Source organism: Quercus robur, chromosome 10, assembly GCF_932294415.1.
Source record: "Quercus robur chromosome 10, dhQueRobu3.1, whole genome shotgun sequence".
NCBI lineage: Eukaryota > Viridiplantae > Streptophyta > Magnoliopsida > Fagales > Fagaceae > Quercus > Quercus robur.
This window is the reverse complement of record NC_065543.1, coordinates 55,516,119-55,533,481: the sequence shown is the minus strand read 5'-3', so window position 1 is coordinate 55,533,481 and position 17,363 is coordinate 55,516,119. Positions and strand designations below refer to the sequence as shown.

Here is a 17,363-nt window from a genome sequence, read left to right as displayed (position 1 = left end):
TTATATGTCAAAATATTGTTCAAAAATGCATTATATTCATTATTCATCAATAATGTTTGTAAGGTGAAATATTATTTTAGTTCCTAAATTTTGTTAACAATTTATTTTTCATCCTTAAATTTTAAAAAAAAATTTTTATCCCTAAACTTTGTATAGAATTTTTTTAATAGTTTAGAGACAAAAAAAAAAAAAAAAAGGATAAAAAAGAACTTTGTTCAATAGTTTAGAAATGAAAAACAAACTTTTAGTAAAGTTTAAAAACATAAATAAAACATTTTCAATAGTATAGGGACGAAATGTGAATTTTTTAATAGTTTAGGAATGAAAAATGAATTTCTTAAAATTTAGCTATGAAAATAAAATTTTTAATAAAATTTAGAGACCAAAATAATATTTTACCAATGTTCTAACTTTGCTTCTTCTAACCAAAAAAGAAAGGTTTGATTCTTCTTCTTCTTTATTTTTTCTTTTCATGAAAGAAAAAAATAATCTACGCTAACCCCACTTCTTATGATGCTAATAGGTAATACTAAGCCTCCGTTTGGATACCATTTAAAAATGAAAATTATTTCACTATTCAGCTTATTTTTACTATTATTTATGGACCTCACTGTATTTTCTGTACTATTTATAAGTTTCATTCTATTATTTCAACTAACTTTTATCTATAATACTTTTAATAATAAATTTTTAATTTTAACAAAATACACCGTACCTAAATAGACCCTAATAATGAGATGTACTGTTACTTGATGTGGTGAACATTTAGAAGGTAGTACTTGGGACAATCTTATCAATGTTAATAGATAGTTACGAAGGACAGGCATTTTTCACGGATGAAAATTGGATTGTGACACGTAACAACTTTGTTTTCTTGTTTTAAATTTAACTTTTCTGTCTTTTTCTTCTTTACTTTTTTTTTTTTTTTGATAGGACTTTTTCTTCTTTACTTAATTTGTCGTTTAGTCATTTATTTATATTTGTGCTTATCCTTTGTTCGGTATTTTTTTTTTTTTTTTGGTGCTTTAAAAAAAAAGTTTTCCCTGTATAAAGAAATTATAAAAGTTCATATATTCGAATATTTTTTTTACAGTAATATATTTTAAATAATTTTTTAGATTTCATATAATTTAAGTTTTTAAATGACTATCTTAATTAAAATTAGTCTTTTCACACACGCTTTCTACATGTAATAAGACTTTTTTTATTTTTTATTTTTTAGGTTTATATGTTTTACTTATGGTAGTTTTATTTTATTTTTTATTTTAAAAAGAAGTTGTATTAATACTTGACTATTAATATGAGAGAGAAATATGAAGATGAGAAAAAAAAACAGTTTAGTGATAAATAAAAAAAAATAAAAAAAAATCCTACATTTGTAGGGCAAAAAAAGCAGTTTTATTTTTTTTATTTTTTTACAAAGAGAAAGAGTTGTGTTAGTACATGAGAGAGAAATGTGAAGATAGAATAAAAAATTGTTTTTTTTTTTAATTAAGCTAAAAATTAGGAGTCTACCCTATGGTTTAAGCCTTAAAAATAGATGAATTTGACGGTATTTTGGAGCTCTAAATTGAGGATTTCAAACAAGAAAATCCCTTTAAATAATAGTATAGATAAATTTCTAGAGCTGTTTGGTGGTGGATTCTACACACATTACGCAAGTAGTTCTCTCTCTCTCAATGGGAGCTAGGCACATAAAGTATTCATGGAACAACATTACAAGTGCTGGTAAGTGGTAACCATATTTTATATCATTCTCAAGTTGGCAAACACAAGCAACAACAGCTACTACTACTCTCTTTTTTTTTTTTTTTTTTTTTTTGATGAAAGACGATAACATTACAAAACTAAAAACCAAAACAAGGTTCAGTACAAGACCTGATGAAAGACCTCCCACTGAGATCTCCCTCAAAAACATCTAAAATGTCCATAGGCGGACTATCAAAAATAAGAAAATCAGCAATTAAACTAAAACTCATCCTAGCTAAGCCATCCGCACATTGGTTAGCTTGCCGGAAACAATGCTTAATACGGACGTTTTGGAAAAGAGAAATTAGATGCCTACAATCATCTAAAATAGGAGAAATAACATTATTAACATAACCTGATCTCAATTCATTAAGAATCCAGCAGCCTTATTTCTATTGACATAATATTGCTAAATGCTAAGCACTGTTAAAGATACTAATTCACTCTAGCTAAAAAATTTTAATTGATCAACGCATCAATCGGTCTTCGACAATCAGACTGCTGCTTTATCTATTATCATTTGCATTCTATATCAATGCAAATGCTTTATACCTTACTATTAACTGGCTTTGCAAATGGAAGGCGTCGGGAAAGCACAGGCTTTGGCAAATGTTCTGCAACCAAAATGTAGAAGAGCCCCATGACTCCTGTGTGGCTCTGGGTGCTACTATAATTAGATTCCACAATCATAGTCTCCCCATCATTTATCTTTACGGTGCCTGGTTTAGGATAACAAGTGGACATTCCTACAATATAGCCAGCCTCATTTCCTGCTTCCTTCCCTTTTCCATATGTTGGCATCGAAGAACACAAAAGCCGTCCATCCTGAAACACCACACAAAAGCACGAGCAATAGAAGCTGTTACAATATTATCAAACTCATCATAATACGACAATAAAAAAATTTCACATAATTTTCACAGATGTGTGGAACTAGATAATTGAAATGAAAAATAGAATCATATAACAAAGCCAAAGCTAGAGGAACCATAAAATTTTGACCACCAAAAATAAAGTAAAATTAGAGCACACGCAGTTCATGATGAAGTTCATAGCCTAATATGTTTGTTGTGAACTATAAAACATCTATACAATAGGTTATTCACCGTAACTAAAACAAAAAGATTCTTGCTACACATCGATCCAACTATCTAGTTGATGTCATAAATATATAGAAATAAAAGTACGGAGAAAATATGAATGCGTGTGAACTACTTTTACTTGTGAGAGTGACAATTCCTGATACATCTCCATAGAAGATCATCAAATCAGGTAAGTCATGATATTCCACAAGAGATCATAACTGGCATACCAGATAACAAAGAAAATAAGAAATGTTGCACTCATATCGCTACAAACAGAAAACGTAAGTGCTGAATCACCTCTCCATAAAGAGCTGAACCGAGACCCCCTGAATGTTGATGGGCCACACCATAAGCGAGATAGCCACCAGTTGGCATAGCCAGACTTGCCCTTTTGGAGTCAGTGCACCCATTATCAGCCTTACCAGATGCACTACAAGACTCAATGTCATACTCAACCTGCACCAAAGAAATTCTATTGAGTCTCTTAGAAAAGAGTATTGAATTAACAAAAAAAAATACTAAAGAATGCAACAGAATAAAGATCCATCGAAAGAAATTTTATTTTGTACCACTTCCTTGTTTTTTGAGACCAATTTGCAATGAACATATATTTGACGAACCAAAAGAGTAATATAGCCAATTATTATCTAATTGTAGAGAAGTTCACTTACATGGCATTCATGTTCTGAATTTTGTCCTGTTGAATTGGCCAATCGTTTCCAAGTATCAGTGACATCCAATATATAAATCTTGACAGGCACAATAAATTCATTCCAATCAAGCCACTTCACCGTATATCTCATGTAAAGGTTTCTCGTAGCACCCACAGAGTCTTCTCTCAATCTGCATTGTGTGTGATCATAACAACATGATAAACCTCCTTTATAGTCTGGTCTTAAGGGCTGGCCTTTTTCATCCTTTGTAACATTATATAGTTCGCACCTGCATTCGGTGCATCCCAACTTATCTTCCACTTCCCGAGTATCAATTGCATGGACTTTAAGAAACCACGCCTCCTCATACCCAACAGGAATATCAACAGGATTACCAACCTCTATTCCAAAAGGATCTGGTACATCTGTGTTTGTTCCTCGGGTTTCAGATCCGAGGCCATAATACTGGTAAACAACTTGTTTCTGGCATATTCCACTGTTCCTCACGAGAATATAATCCTGCTCGGGATTTGTTGCATTTAGACGTTGATGAAATCTTCCAAGGACCCAGTGGTGTAGATAAGTTTCGTGAAGAGGGACAGGATGCCCTGCTTCATCAACTACTTCAGCATTGAAACCCTTGATAGCAATATGACCTCTTGGGAACTCAATGTAGTAGTAATTTCTATTCACCACTGATCCAGGATCCAATTCAAACTTAGGGGATAGGAAAACTGCAGATTTTATCTCAGGTTGTCTATATTTCCTGAAAGCATGTGAGCATGTTATGCTTAATGCCAGTAATAGTATTGCCAACGGAACTCGAACAAAGTGACGCATTTTTTTCCTGCCCAAAACAAACTGTGTCATAAAATAAAACCAAAGATTACCAGATACTAAGCTCAACAATCATCTCTTAAAAAAACAAGTGAAACCCACACATAAAGTAAACGCATAAGACTAAACAGTACTAGGCAAGGTAAGCGATATGCAAAAGAGATCTAGCATGACTTAAAAAGTCATAAACAACAGAAGTGAGTTATGTACATGCACCCAAATAGAAATGTTGTATTTTAATTAGTGGTTGGAGCTTAAAATTACAAATATGTTTGAAGCCAAATTTTGTCCATTTTAAAATACCAGAAAAAAAAAAATGGTACTCATTCACATAGTAAAACAAACCAACATTTGAAATTCTGTACGAGGAAGGATCATGAAAACATCCCTTGGATGTAACTATTTTTAGTCTAAATACCAAACTAAATGAAACACACAGAAATGAAGATTAAAATGATCCGTCGATCCCAGCTTAACCAATGAGCTGATTTATTGAATATAATTGGATTGGCGTACCATGTTTACTAGATTATAAAATTTTATTAAAAAAAAAAAAGAAAAGGTGAAAAAAAGAGGAGGAAAAAGCGTACTGAAAAAAAGAAAGGAACCAGCAAATTCAAAAGCAGTTCAGATTAGGGAACCAGGGTGGAGTTCAAAGTGTTTGAGAAGACATATATATAATATACGCAGTGTGGACAGAGCCCTTTGGAGCCGAACAAAAGAAAGTAATGTCATTTATATCATTTTTCTCTCATTTTGGAATTGGAAATGATGAGGCCGCTGTTTACGCCTTGTTAACATATAGTGTATATGTTTTTACTTTCGTCCAAATTCCTTAATGGTGGATTTGGATGGCACGATTTGAGCATGTTAATCTGGAACAACAATTCAATTAGTAATTAATAGGTAATTAAAGTGTTAAATACATGTTTTTTTCCCTAAGCTATAAACAACAATTCTAATTAAAGTGTCAAATAAACTAATTTAAACTTTCTAAGGAGTCCAAATCTTTTGTCTCACTCTTCTTACTTCACTATATAGTCAATAGCCTTGTAACTGAATTGGCACCTTCCTATGCACAAAATACTTGGGGGTCTAGGAGAGAAAGGGTTCGAGTTGCAGGGTTAGTAGCATGTTGTAATTATTTCTTAAAAAAAAAAAAAATACTCCACTATATACTCCACAAATAAAAACATGTCATATGTCCATCTAATTTATTAAATGCTAAATTTATTCCTTCTATTATTTTAATTACCTAAATATGATGGGTTATTTATTTTAGGAAATTGAAAGCATACATTTAACATTTAATAAATTAGATAGATATGTGGCATGCTTTTATTTGTGGAGTAGGAAGAGTGGGATAGAAGATTTGAACTCCTTTCTAAGTATGTACAATTGATCAAATAAGTTAAGGAAATTAAAAACATATGATTGACTTAATCTTACAAATTACTTCAATATACATTTTATTTATAAGAAGGTTGACATGCACAAAAAAATTCAATTAGTAATTAATAGGAAAATTGATGTGATATGTTGTTATTTAACATATTCCCTTATAAATTCTTAAGAAGATGTTGTGAGCAAATTGTGCCAATATGGAAAGTAAAGATACTAATTGCATCGATACTTTCCATACAAATTATCAAAAAAAAAAAAAAAAAAACTTTCTGTAAAATTTAAAAGTCAAAATCATGATAAGCAGTAGTATAATATATTTGCCTTTTTTTTTAGGAACAAGATATTTGACTTTACAAAGGTAAAAATGGCAGGAGCAAGTTAAGGAGTAATATTGCTCATTTATGGATATGTATTTAAGTTTGTTTAACATGAAAAAGGTTTAAAAAAATCTTGCTATTTAAGAAGATAATGGTGCATTAATTTTAAAAATATGTATTTATTATTGACAAATAACCAATAAATAGACAAACGTACGGCATATTTTTGTAATATATAATGTACCCGTGTGAATAGTAAATAGCAAAAAGAAAAAATAATGATTTGTTAATAATATATACCTGCAACATTACCTTTGAGAATATTAAATGGAAGATATTTGTATCCTACTATTAATTTAGGATCGGATAATATAAATGAGTTCATTCAATAATTAAATGTGCTGACATATATGACATTTGTGTGGAAAATATTTAGGTAGTCCCGCAGTATAGTTAGGTAGGTAGTCCCAGAGTATATATTACTCCTAACATAGATTTCTTTCCTAAATTACAACATTTCAATCAATACTTTCTCCAAAAAAAAAAAAAAAATTCAACATTTCATCAATTCTTTGCAGACCATAATTAATTAATTTATTATCATTTTTTTTTTTTTTGTTGAGAATACTAAGTATTAATTTATTATCACTTGAAATTTTGCTAATGCAAAACTTGTGGGGTCAAAGAATTTGACAACCCCAGCCCACCTCATACTAAGCCCAAGACCCACGCCGAGGAGGAAGGAATGGCCGAGGACAAATAAAGAAAGCCCAAGTGGCCCAGAAACATCGCCGAGGACAATTCTGTCTTCGGCCAACCTAGATCCTAGTAGGGAAGAACGGCCCGCCATCAACAGTAGTCTCCCAGAGCGTCCCAAGAAAAAGGACAAGTACTGTAGGACAACTACAGAAGCATGGTGTAGGAACAGTTCAAGGAGAAACTATCACCTCCGCATTAAATGCCCATAACTAACGTTCTAACCGCATTAATGAAGAAATGATCCCTGAACAGTGCGGTCTTAGTTGCTGCAACTCACTGAAGGTTTGGGAAGGTGGTTGATGGGACAGACACTCGAGTAGTAACCTGCATGATCAACAGATGGAGGGCCAAAATCGACTGGAGGGGGATATATAATGTGAGAAATCCTCTAGGAAAGGGGGGGAGAAAAGAGGAGAATACTGAAGCGATTTGCATGATCTTAAAAACCTTTGTAATCTAGCACTGAAGAAATAATAAGAACACTAAGTTCCTCGGACGAAATGCCCGAGGACAGAATTTCATACTTTAGTCCATATCCTTGTTATTCAATCCATTCATAACCGTGTCTAGTTGTTGTAATCCTCACTAAGACCTAGTTCTTAAACCTACTCTCTATAAATTTATTGTATTGAGCTAGTTGGGTTTGAGTCCACTCATCTAGTAGCAGAAGTGCTCAATCCAAGTCCTTACAATTGGCGCCGTCTATGGGAAGAACTTGTGTGTTAGTAAAGGCAACAATCAAGCATGGTAGGATCAGACCCTCATCAAGCACGCTTCTATCAGCCCGAACTGGCTAGATCTCAACAACAGGATAACTTTCCTAACCCTAAGCGTGATCGAAATGAAGAGAATGGAAGGTTTCGAAAGGGAAGTGTACACACCACTCAAACCAACAAAAGCTATTCTAACGTGGGCAGTCACGTGCTCTAGAAACAAAATAACAATCGGGCCATGCAACCAGAAGAAGTTAGGAGTCATGTATCCCAGAAACAGGATGATAAGCAGGCCATGTAGCGAGAGATAGACGATTTAAAGAGAAAGTTGCGCCATGCACAACGAAGGCGATCTCATTCCAAGCCTGACATACCCTCCGATGATGAAAGTGATGATGACTATAGGCAAAGATCGAAAACTCCCCCAAGCGAGACCTTTTCTCACGAAGAAGAGCACTACCGGAGGCATAAACGTAAAAGCTCATCTCCTAAGGGCTTGGGAAATGATGCCATGAGCAGGGCATCGGATCAATTCTCCAAGTCACCTTTCACACATCACATAGAAGGGGCTATACTTCCTCGACAATTCCAGCAGCCAACCTTCGCCATTTACAATAGCAAAACAAACCCCGTAGAGCATGTGAGCTAGTTTAACCAAAGGATGGCTGTCCATTCTAAAAACGAGGTGCTGATGTGCAAGGTTTTCCCGTCTAACTTGGGACCAGTGGTGATGAGGTGGTTCAATGGCTTAAAGACGAATTCCATAGATTCGTATAGGCAGCTAACCCAAGCTTTAGGCTCCCGTTTCGTTACAAACAGCAGAGCTCCTCAGCCTTTGAGTGCTTTACTGTTGTTATCCATGCATGATGGAAAAACTCTAAAGGCCTACTCGGACAGATATTGGGAGACGTATAATGAAATGGACGACAATTTTGACGATGTCGCCATCAGCACCTTCAAAAATAGTCTCCCAGCCGAGCACGGCTTGAGGAAATCTCTAACTGGCAAGCCTGCCACTAGTATGCGCCAACTGATGGATCGGATCGATAAGTATAAACGAGTGGAGGAAGACCAGTTGCAAGGTAGGGGAAAAGAGAAGGTTATCCCCCAAGAGATGAGGGATTTCAGGTCGGACCGATATAACAGCAACCGCCTGAGAAGAGATTTCGTAGGGCAATCTGGAGTAACCAACACATAGACTGTCAATACTGTATTCCGAGAACCAGTACATCGAGTGTTGGAGAAAATCAAGAACGAGTCATACTTTAAGTGGCCGAATAAGATAGCGGGAGAGTCCACAAGGCGCAATCAAAACTTTTATTGCCAATACCACCAGGACCACGGGCATACCACGAAGAACTGCAGGAACCTCTGGAACAGCTGGTCAGAAAAGGAAAGCTGAAACACCTTCTGCATCATCCCAGTAGTCACCAAGGCCAGACCCATCAAGAACCCCAGAGAGATACTGCCCTAAGGCCACCCGTAGGGACGATCAATGTAATCTTGGCCGCGCCAGGAAGAACAGGCACGCGCCCTTCACGGGTGTTATCTGTGGCTCGGCGGCCTGTTGAGGAATCCCAGTCGAAGCCGAAGAGGGCCAGGATGAATTTTGATCCAATCTTGAGTTTTTCAAAGGAAGACAAGATCGGAATCATCCAGCCCCACGACGATGCGCTATTGATCACTCTCAGAATCGGGGACTACGATGTGAAAAGAGTGATGGTGGATGGTGGCAATGGGGCCGAGGTTATGTACCCTGACCTCTACAAGGGGCTAAGGTTAAAACCAGAAGATTTGATGCCCTATAACTCTCCTTTGATGAGCTTTGACGAGAAGCTTGTCATTCCAAAAAGCATGATTAGGCTACCCATCCAGACCGGCCCAGAGATAGTGGAGGTGAACTTTATCGTGGTGGACACCTACTCTCCCTACACAGCCATCGTCGGTAGGCCCTAGCTCCATACCTTAGGGGCTGTTGCTTCCTCATTGCATAAAAAGGTGAAATTCCCGTCAGGGGACCAAATTCTCGAAATTTGTGGTTGCCAATCCACGGCAAGGCAGTGTGTAGTGGCTGTCATCTCACATCGGTTCGATGCGGAGTCTTCAACCTCTGTTGAAAAGAATTTATAGCAATCAAGGGCCTTGGTTTCGCCTTCTGGTACAGCTGCCGAGGAGGCGAAATGTGAAGATCTAGAGGAGGTGGTTACTGGTGATGACCTAGAGAAGTTCTTTCGGGTAGGGGCTCAGCTGCCTCTTCAGGAAAAGGAGGAGTTGATTGAGTTTCTCAAAAGAAATATCGATATATTTGCATAGGATGCCTGCGATGCTCCCGGGATTGATCCAGCCTTCATCTGTTACCATCTCAATGTCAACCCGTCCATCACTCCCAAGAAGCAGCCACCCCGTTGCCCATCAAGAGAGCACGCTGATGCGATTAAGGACGAAGTGGCGAAGTTTAAGTGTGTAGGAGCTATCAAAGAGGTTTTTTACCCCGAATAGTTGGCCAACACCGTGGTGGTCAAGAAGAAAAGTGAAAAATGGCGGGTTTGTGTGGACTTCACGGACCTAAATAAAGCATGCCCAAAAGACCCGTTCCCCGTGCCTCGGATAGACCAGCTAGTGGATGCAACAGCAAGCCATCCTCGGATAAGCTTCTTAAATGCCTTTCAAGGCTATCATCAAATACCACTAGCCCTAGAGAATCAGGAGAAGACAACCTTCGTGACACCAACTGGGAACTATCATTACAAGGTAATGTCGTTCGGTCTGAAGAACGCAGGGTCCACTTATCAAAGGATGATGACAAGAATGTTCGAGCCGCAATTGGGCAAGAGCATCGAAATCTATGTCGATGATATGGTGGTAAAGAGTAAAGTGGTGTCCAAGCATTTAGAAGACCTCGGCAGCACCTTTGATGTCTTAAGGAAGCATAAGCTGCGCCGAAATGCTTCCAAATGTTCATTTGACTTGGGATCAAGCAAGTTTTTGGGCTACATGGTTACTCATAGGGGAATTGAGGTTAACCCTGACCAGATCAAAGCTATAAATGATCTAAAACCGCCGCAAAACGCCAAGGAGGTCCAAAAGCTTACTGGGATGATCGCAGCCCTAAATCGATTCATTTCCAAGTCGGCGGATAGATGTAGACCGTTCTATCTCTTGATCAACAAGTGGAAAGGGTTTGAGTGGTTCGAGGATTGTATTGTGGCCTTCCAGCAACTCAAGGAATACCTATCCCGGCCACCTATCATGTCCAGTCCTGAGGCCGATGAAGTCCTATACGTATATATTGTTGTGGCCTCTCATGCTGTGAGCTTGGTGCCAATATTGGATGACAATGGCCTTCAAAAGCCAGTCTATTACGTGAGCAAGTCGCTGCATGAAGCTGAGGTCAGATACTTACCCCTGGAGAAAGCCATACTGGCTGTGGTCCATGCTACGCGAAAGCTTCCTCATTATTTCCAAGCCCACACGGTGGTTGTTTTGACCCAACTACCCTTGAAGTCTGTACTTCGAACCACTGATTACACTGGAAAGATTGCCATATGAAGCACAATTCTGGGAGCTTTTGACATCAAGTACATGCCTCGGACTTCCATAAAGGGCCAAGTCCTAGCTAACTTGGTGGCCGAATTTGCTGAACCACCAGTAGAAATAGTAGTAGAGGAGCGCAACATGGATGGAAAATCGGTTGGGGTAATCTCTACGCCAGGACCCCCATGTTGGAAGGTGTACATTGATGGGGCAACGAATCAAAGGGGGTCCGGAGTAGGGTTAGTCCTGATATCTCCTGAGAAGACTACCATAGAGAAATCCCTGAGACTTGGGTTCTCGGCCACAAATAACGAAACCGAATATGAGGCCTTGTTATAAGGAATGACCATGGTGAAGAAAATGGGAGGAAAAAAAATAGAGATGTTCTCGAACTTGAGACTATTAGTGGGCCAGGTAAAGGGGGAGTTGGAGGCCAGAGATGCGAGGATGCAAGAGTACTTAAGCCAGGTCAAACGCTTGCAGTCAAACGTCGATCTTTTCAGCCTATCACATGTCCCCAAAAGTGGAAACACTCATGCAGATTCATTGGCCACTCTGGCTACCTCTTCAGCAGGGGGTCTGCCTCGAATTATTCTTGTCGAGCATCTGGATAGAGCAAATGAGGTTACAAAATGCATGGTCCATATCCATGAGGTTAGAGTGGGTCCTAGCTGGATGGACCCTATAGTGAGGTAAAGGAGGCTGGACTTGGTATCATTATTCAAGATCATCATGGTGCAGTAGTAGTGGCAATGAGCAAGAAATTGCAAGTTCCTTTGGGACCCCTTGAAGTGGAAGCGAAAGCTATGAATGAAGCGATTGTGATTGCGTTTGCTTGGGACATGGGGATCCACAAGGCCATCTTTGAGGGTGATTCCCAGGTGGTTTTGAATGCCTTGAGTGGTATTTCAGCTCCTCCCATTCAAATTGCTAATAACATTTTGGGTTCTCTGTTTGAGATTTACCAGTTTTGCTCAATGCAATTTCAACATGTCCCATGCTCTAGAAATACTCTAGCCCAATATGCTAGGGACATTCCTAATTTTATTTCTTGAATAGAGGAAACACCTTGTATTGTTGAACACCTTGTGTCTCAAGATGTAATGTTTTTATCCTTGTCTAAATGAAATTCCGATTTTCACATCAAAAAAAAAAAATTAATTAATTAATTTCTTTAATGAAAGGTAGGAAAAAAAAAAACAAAAAAAACAAAGGCCAAACATTATTAATTTTATAAGGACGGAATCCAAATCCTAAAATAGGCCCAAAAAAACAAAGACCCAACCCAATACCGACCTGAACATATACCCCAAATATTCAGTTGGGTCAGGTTTCTCCCTGGCAAGTTACGGGTGGCTGTGAACTGATATGAGTGGAGACTCCAAACCAAAAATTGAGAATGAAGGCATGTAAAAATGATGCTGAGTTGAGCATATGCAAAAGCATGCGTCCACGCGTCGTTGTGGCGTGGATGGAAGTATAGTGAATTTCTGATATACCAAAAAAGCCAAAAATGAAAATGAAATGGTGAGAAAAGGGCGGGTATTGCTATTAGAAGAGTATTGACCTAAATTATAGGGGTTGTATAATAATAACAGACCATAAGACCAGGCGCACCGGTGGTGGTGTATCTCATCTCTCATAATCATACTCATAGTCATAGATAGACATAAATCTCAATCTCAATCTCAACGCAGCAGCTCCGATGGGAAGCAAAGAACGAGCTAAGGAGAGAAGAGAAAAGAGAATGCAAGAAATTTCCCTTCTCAGGACCATTCCCTATTCCGATCACCAGAGGTCTTCTTTTTCTTTCTTTTCTTTTCTTTTTTAAATGAATCGAATCGCAATCATTTGTTCGTTCTGTATGTTTTTGATTCATCTCATCTGTTTTGAACAATCCATATTCTTTTTCTTTTAAGTTAAGGCTGAATTAGGAAAAGGAAAACCATTTCGATTCCAAAATTGCATAACCATAAAAACAGCGTCAGCATAGCAACCTAGTCTAATGAAGAATACCAGCCGCCATTCATTTAAATTAGTGAATACAAAGAATAATATGTTCTTTTGTTGCTCTACATTTTCCCCATCCTTGTACATTTTTTTTATTATCTCAGCCTCGTAACTCAATGCTATTGCCTCAGTTTGCGTGCCCAAAATAAAAATCCCAATTTTTTTTTCACTATTTCGAAACTAGGTTTCTACCCTATTAACCCTCCTGGTTGATCAGAAAGTGCAGGAAGTAGGATTGTTTCAAACTTGCAGGTCCAGGTAAACATGGTTGAAATCTTGTTCATACTTCGACTCAGTTAGTGTCCTTGGAGTGCTTCTTCTTCTTCTTCTGCTTCATCCAAAATTTATACTACCCACCACTTTCTAAACTATTCTTGGTAATAAATAAAGGATGGTATTCTAATTATATATATATATCTCTTTTGGGTGTATTTATTTTTTTATAGGTGGTGGTCCTCAGAAACCATTGCAGTGGTAACCGGTGCTAATAGAGGAATTGGATTTGAGATCTCTAGACAGCTTGCAACGCATGGATTGACTGTCATATTGACATCAAGAGACAGTAATGTTGGGCTTGAAGCAGCTCGGGTCTTACAAGAAGGTGGTCTCAATGTTGTCTTCCATCAACTTGACGTCTTAGATCATTTATCTAGGAAACAGTTTTCTGAGTGGCTACAACAAAACTATGGTGGTTTAGATATTCTGGTAAGCTCCCAATACCATAATTTTCTATCTATTGTTTAATTGATACCATAATTTTGGAACTAAGGATTGGTTATGTTGTTGTTGTTTTATTAAACATTCTTTTTTCTGTGTTATGTATATGTGTAGCTTACAAGGCCAGCTGCTCCTTTCTTTTCTTGCAATTCTTTGTAAAATGACTTTGGTTTGCATTAGATTTGCCTTTGCCAAAAGGAAAGGGACTTTAACTTTAATTGATCCTTGGCTTAAACATGTAAAATGCTACACATGAATCTTGGATAGGAACTAAAATTTAAAAGACCAGTACTAAATGGTGCAACTTTTTTTATTTCAAATTTCTCTGTCATTGTTTTTAAGATGTACTTATATGATAGCCAATATAATGCAAAAAGATATTTTGCAGGTAAATAACGCAGGTGTTAATTTCAATCTTGGGTCTGATAATTCAGTCGAATATGCCCGGAAGGTTATTACGACCAATTATTTTGGCACCAAAAATATGACTGAAGCTATGATACCCATGATGAAGCCTTCTACAGCTGGTGCTCGAATTGTTAGTGTGAGCTCACGGTTAGGTAGATTGAATGGCAGAAGAAATGTAAGTAAAAGCTCTTATTGTGCTTTACTTTCTCTCTCTCTTGGGATTGCCTGTTGGGATGGATTTCTGATCCGGAAATATAGTCTTGAAGTTATCTATCAAAAAAAAATGTAGTCTTGAAGTTGAAGATTTATATTGTAAATGTATGTTGATAAAAAATTTTCAAAAAGGCTTTTCAACCTTGTCTGATTTCCCAGATGGAAATTAAGGTCCATTAGCCTCCTATTGTGGCTATACTATGCTTGCTTCGTATATCTGTGAAGAGGTGCATATTCTATATTTTAAGTCAGATAACTTAACAAGTAAATGTAGATACATGTTATGCCATGTGATGCGGTAGATGTCTAATTGCTAGGAGATGTAACTGGCTGGATTGGGATTAGAAGTTGAAAATATCGTTTTATCTACTAATACTGGACGTATTATCCAATCACGATCTTACTGCCACAGCTATGGCAGAATACGTTGACTCTTATACCAATGGCTATGCCTAATTAAATGTAGAATGCTTTTTATTCTTCTTACTCATCTCATTTTTACTCAAATAATTCTGGCGTGTAAGTTTCTAGTCAGAAACTCTGTTTTCTTAGCTTATTCCTCAATAAAATTTGAATTCTTTTGAACTTCTGCTGTCCTTTTTCTGCATTTTTTTTTAAAGGGTAAGAGATACCATGTGGTAAGTGGTATGTTGTAATGCTATCTACTTGAAAAATAACAGGCTGTGTAAAAGATTAGTCTCAAGTAACTTTTCATTTGTGATGCTTGCAAGCTCCATGGTGAATTTAATTTTTTTCAAAGCTCCACATGAAACTACTTAGAGTCTCCTGACTGAAGTTTTCCCCCCCTTGTGTTGAGTCTGACAGAGGATTGAAGATGTGACTTTGAGAGAAGAACTAGGCAATTTGGACTCACTCACAGAGGAACTGATTGATAGGACTGTATCTAATTTCTTACAGCAAGTAGAAGACAGCACTTGGACATCAGGTGGCTGGCCTCAAACATTTACTGACTACTCAGTATCGAAACTTGCAATTAATGCTTACACCAGGCTAATGGCAAAGGTACTCTCTGACCGGCCAGATGGTCACAAAATTTATATTAACTGCTATTGCCCGGGCTGGGTGAAGACTGCTATGACAGGTTATGCTGGGAACATTTCAGTCGAGGAAGGAGCTGATACTGGAGTATGGCTTGCCCTGCTCCCTGACCAGGCAGTAACAGGGAAATTTTTTGCAGAGAGGCGTGAAATAAACTTCTAAATCAATTAGACCAAAGACTACTGCAGGCTTTAACATCCAGTTATATTTTTTCGTAGAGCTTGTAAAAGTTCAAAAGGCCAAAGGAAACTTTGAAACTGTTAAGGAAAAAGATGTTTGTTGCACTACATTATGCACTGAAGGAATGCCTTGTGGATTTGTTCAATGAATGAGAGCCAGCAACTGTCACTGTTGGTATGGAGATGAATATTATGAAAACCCTAATGTGTTTGATCCATAAATGGGGATTTCAAGCACTTCTGTGATACTCCTTTGGAAGTCAGAATAAGTTTATTGACGTCTTTGAGCATAACAAGGCCATTTAACTTACACGGATAGTTGCCATTTGAGGCTATATTAAGTTGTGACTTGAGAGGCTTCTCTTGGTTAATTTGTGCCTTGTATTCTCTTATTCAGGCTGCCTTTTTCATGCTTGTGGAAATTTGCAATTCCTTTGAAATTTAAGAATTCTGTTATATGTTTTCATGAGAATGCTAGTTTTTCTTGGGGGTGAGATCACCATTTCTCTTCACTGATGATAAGAGTAGGGGCAACTTCTCATCTCATGAGGCTATTTATTTATTTTCCATGGGGTGGTGCTAAGTTACAATGATAGGAGAATGGATGTGTTGATGACCGAATCAACCTGAGGGAACAAGATCCATTTCAAATGAAGAGCATCCTACTGGATATGTTTTGTTTGAAAGGTGAGTTGCATTCTAGGCATCACATGGTGGTCACAGGGCTAATTTAGACATAGTCAGCATAACCAGGCAATGAAGGAGGACGCCACTGCATAAAACATTAAGATTTCATGATTGACACTGTTGACAATTAATGGGGGGATGTACTAACTACTAAATAAATATTGATTAGATTATCAAAAAAAAAAAAAAAATTTGTTGATTACAAAATAAAAGGTTTGAAACTTAGAAAGGCACTGCCATGTACCCTTAGTGTGGTGGTCACTTTACATGTATAAATGCTTTTAAGGTGTGGGGGGCAATGATTGGAGTTTGAGTCTCCAAGAGGAAACTTCACACACATATACACTTAGATTATACTAAAGTACAAATTATATCGTGTATCAAAAAAGAAACTTAGAAAGGCACTTTATACTATAGAGAGCTATCTATGTCCGTGGGTGGCAGCACCACACCACCACATTCAGATATTCAAACGACTTGTAAAAGTTGTAACACAATCTAATAAATTTACCAAACCACTTTGTAACATAGCTAAAGGACTTGTGCGGACGAAGAAAGGCCACGGTGCACAGTTAAAGGAGTCTTGTCTTGAGAGTTGAGAGACACCTAGCCCAGCATTCTTTGCCTTTGCCTCTGTCTTTGACTTTTTTGGCTTGATTGCCTTGCCTTGCCTTTGGCTTGAATTCTTTTGTCCCACATTGGAAAGATATATTTCCTCTTTCTGCCTCACTATTTTCTTTTTCTTTTTCTTTTATATTCTTTTTATTTCAGATTCTTTTTCCACGTTAGCATTATTTAAAAAAAAAAAAAAAAAAATTCTGATTTTATATGATAGATATTAGAAGATCATATATAGATACGTATAGTAAGATTAATGCCACTTAGCCGGTTGCCATGAATTAAGAGTCCCATTAGGAATTGGATTTTATTGGAGTGACATGGAAGTCTCTAAATCATGTTTGTATGCAATGCAAACTCCTTCACAGTGAAGGAGGTGTCGACTTACTCTCCTATATATGTATAAACCTATGTATGTTGC

The 17,363-nt window shown here is 37.3% G+C and overlaps 3 protein-coding genes across 3 annotated transcripts; 2 read left to right on the top strand and 1 right to left on the bottom strand.

The window, feature by feature from the left end:
- Nucleotides 1-2,114: 2,114 nt before the first annotated feature.
- Nucleotides 2,115-4,327, bottom strand: LOC126704381 (uncharacterized). Its single transcript, XM_050403362.1, has 3 exons — nucleotides 3,506-4,327; nucleotides 3,132-3,290; nucleotides 2,115-2,574 (listed from the first exon to the last, which is right to left on the bottom strand). Exons 1-3 carry the CDS (start codon nucleotides 4,325-4,327, stop codon nucleotides 2,296-2,298), a joined length of 1,260 nt encoding a protein of 419 aa, XP_050259319.1. The 3' UTR covers nucleotides 2,115-2,295.
- A 3,851-nt stretch (nucleotides 4,328-8,178) lies between these two features.
- LOC126704380 (uncharacterized) lies at nucleotides 8,179-8,715 on the top strand. Its single transcript, XM_050403361.1, has one exon. It carries the CDS (start codon nucleotides 8,179-8,181, stop codon nucleotides 8,713-8,715), a length of 537 nt encoding a protein of 178 aa, XP_050259318.1.
- A 3,697-nt stretch (nucleotides 8,716-12,412) lies between these two features.
- LOC126702441 (uncharacterized) lies at nucleotides 12,413-16,131 on the top strand. Its single transcript, XM_050401143.1, has 4 exons — nucleotides 12,413-12,848; nucleotides 13,508-13,766; nucleotides 14,167-14,361; nucleotides 15,225-16,131. Exons 1-4 carry the CDS (start codon nucleotides 12,757-12,759, stop codon nucleotides 15,618-15,620), a joined length of 942 nt encoding a protein of 313 aa, XP_050257100.1. The 5' UTR covers nucleotides 12,413-12,756; the 3' UTR covers nucleotides 15,621-16,131.
- The last annotated feature ends 1,232 nt before the right edge of the window (nucleotides 16,132-17,363 follow it).